At 36.9% G+C, this 3,043-nt stretch overlaps 1 protein-coding gene across 1 annotated transcript in view; it reads right to left on the reverse strand.

The window, feature by feature from the left end:
* Positions 1–2,500, reverse strand: part of bnip1b (BCL2 interacting protein 1b) — a 43,558-nt gene extending 41,058 nt beyond the window's left edge. Inside the window, exons 1-4 of the mRNA XM_042499572.1 lie at positions 2,417–2,500; positions 1,189–1,281; positions 994–1,085; positions 407–514 (exon numbers count right to left, since the gene is read on the reverse strand). Coding sequence (XP_042355506.1) covers positions 407–514; positions 994–1,085; positions 1,189–1,281; positions 2,417–2,500 — 377 coding nt within the window. The remainder of the gene's footprint in view (positions 1–406; positions 515–993; positions 1,086–1,188; positions 1,282–2,416) is intronic.
* Between the last annotated feature and the right edge of the window lie 543 nt (positions 2,501–3,043).

A 3,043-nucleotide genomic window follows, 5' to 3' on the forward strand; every position in this document is an offset into this window, starting at 1 on the left:
GTTGCAACTTTTTTAGGCTTTTTCCCGAATAAGTCTGGCAAAACAAAAGGTAGACCAGCCAAAAAGAAATCCCCTCTTTTATGATGTTACAGCAGTCCATCTGATAAGCTTGCACTGTTTTATCCTCCTTAATATTTTAAACTAATGCTGTTGAGTGTCCTGTCAGGGTTAGCAAAATCCTTTTCTGTTTCTTCAGTTATCTCACTGCGCACTGAGCTGATAAAAAAAAAAATAACAATAAATGCTGCTCTATGTTTAACAAAAAAGTCAGAAATACACTTTTAACATTTGAAAAGTCTCTCCAGACAGGACTTGGATTATAGGTAAACTGTTAAGTTTGCCAAAAACTGTTAGTAAAATGTTTAATTTCAGCAGCTCATCTGATTCTCAGTAGAAATGTACTGACCTCTGCCTGGTGGTCTGGTTTTCTCTTCCATGCAGCAGCTCGTTCTTCTCAGTGTTGTCTATAGCTAGTTTACATGCCAGGTTAGCTTTCCTCCACGCTGTCTGGTTACTGAAATAATAAAGAAAAAATAACACAGAAACCAGCTTTGAAAAGTGAAGTTACTGTTTGTGATTTCTTTGTTTCATCTAGTCTCTTGTGTCTGAGTCTGTTTAACAGGCCATGCTGTTTATGATGATGATGATCTGCCTCTAAAAGTCTTATTAGCTCCAGATATGAACGCACTGCACTTTTTATTCAAAGATCAACACCTAGAATGTGAATTATTTCTCAAGGCATCATGAACACGTTAAATTACAGGCTTAAATTTACAATACTAATAATGAACCCACTTCAGGAGACAGAGGCACCAACAGACCTGATGCAAAGAGCAGCTACAGCCAAACATGAGAGCTCAAGTTAATGTACTGTCTGAGAGTGACATACAGATCAGTCCACTCACTTCAACACTGGACTGAACGCTGGCATTTTAGTGGGACTGATCATGTCAATAAAGTCTGTGTTTTTAATATCTATGTGTGTTCACACACCTCAGCATTTGCCTTCGCTGGCTCTCTGTCTCTGCCTGAATGGCCAGTCTGTCCGTCTCTCTGTCTTGTTCTCTGGCCATCTGCTCTAGATCCTGAAAACAACACACCACATAACCACATCGAGTAAAACAGTTTGGGTTTAAAGCAAGAAATCAATCAGATGTAACACAATATGCTTGTGATGTGAGGCCTGACCTGTATTCTGAGTCTGAGCCTGTTGAACTTCTCTTTCACCTGAGAGTTGAGCTCCATGAGAGTTGACTGAGGCCCAGGGCAATCCCTGATGTCCTGCAGGTAACACACGCACAATTTATTGGTATGTATGTATGTATATGATCTACATCAGGGTCTGTCAGAGCAAAACACTGGAAGAAAACACTGAAAGAAGAAAATCATACAATGGGAACTACATATTCATCACAGGCTCATTTCGAAATTAAATAAATAAAATGCATTTTATAAATATATATCAGTGGTTACCCATGATCACAAGCACAATAGGACTGATGATTATTTGATTATTCAGTTACAAAGTTTCAAATCTAGACATAGTGACACTTTGCACAGAAAGTCAAATTGGCGCTAGTAAGGAAAGAAAAATAGAGAGGCAGATACATTGGCGCATAGACAAAAGGCATCTTAACTAAGGGAAACGGGATCCTCGTAGCATTCTGCAATCTTCAAACGCAATGCAATTTAATATAATAACATCAGTATATCTTAAATGATGTTACAGAATATTTTTATAATTTAGAAGCACTTTTCCAAGATAATGTCCTTGTTTGTTTGTGTTTTTACCTTCTTTTCCGTTTTATTTATTTTGCTATTCATTTCATTTTATTCAGCTAATGTTTGGGTAATAATCTTTTTCCTTTTTTTCTAATTTCCTGCCAAATTTTGACCATTTCTTGGTACGTAGCGCATTGCCTTCTTCCCATGTTTTCGAAATAAATCGAGTCGGTTTGCTCAGGGTTCAAAGGGTTAAATGAGTGTTTGTAACTTATATTCATTGCTTGCTATGACGGTTAATAATTGATCACGTTTAATAACTAAAAACACTCCTCATTGATCCGCCAGCCACCAGTCAGCTAGCCAACACAGCTGCATGATCAGCTAACGTTATTAATTTCATGATCACGCAGGACTGTAAAAATCAAGTTAATAAAACTTTTAGCAGTGATTGAAGGAGCTTCGGTTAAATAACGATAATGAAGGCGAACTTTCTTCTTTCTTACCGTGTCTCTTTTAAATGTTTTTATTAGCAGTTTAACTGTTAGCTAACTTTAGCTTCACTCGAGAGCTAGCTAGACCAACTTTCAGACCCGTTGTTTGACGCATTCACAAACATTTCTCCTCAACAAAACCGATACTACCGTCAGCAAAAGATAATCCGAAAGAAAATCCGCAAGTTTTTGGTTCGTACCTGAACGAGAGCCTTAATTTCTAGGTCATACTTTATGATTTCTTGTCCACATATCCGGACGTGAACATCCGAGGAAGACGCCATGTTTGTATTTGTACGGCAAGCTGGAGGCCCAAAAGACCTTCGAGCTCGGCAAAACGCGAAGCAATAGATCTCCTGTGACACTGCATCCATTAAAATCCTGTCAAATTCAATAAATGAATAAATGAATCACATGTAATAAAATAATTACGAATTTCTTATTTAAAAGTATAATTAAAATTTGCAAAAAATAAAAAGTGTATATAATTTAAAGCTGGGCATGACAATGGATCGCATTGGTTTGAATAGGAACCAGAATGAAGACAAGAAAGAAATATTTACTAATAGTAGCAACAAAGACAAAGAAGTATCATTCAAATTTTACACCAAATTAATCCCGTATGTGTTGGAAAGATTTAGGCAAGATTAGGCTCGGATTTTTGTCAGCACGTCAGTTATACTCATCTCTTGTGGGTTAATATGGGTTTTATCAACAGAAGAATGACTACTAATATTCACATTGATGTATTTGATATAAAGTGTGTTGTGGTCAGTGGGATAGAAACGAACATTTACAACAGAATTCAGTTGCTGATCCAAACTCTG

This window comes from Plectropomus leopardus, chromosome 13, assembly GCF_008729295.1.
Source record: "Plectropomus leopardus isolate mb chromosome 13, YSFRI_Pleo_2.0, whole genome shotgun sequence".
In the NCBI taxonomy this organism is placed as follows: Eukaryota; Metazoa; Chordata; class Actinopteri; order Perciformes; family Serranidae; genus Plectropomus; species Plectropomus leopardus.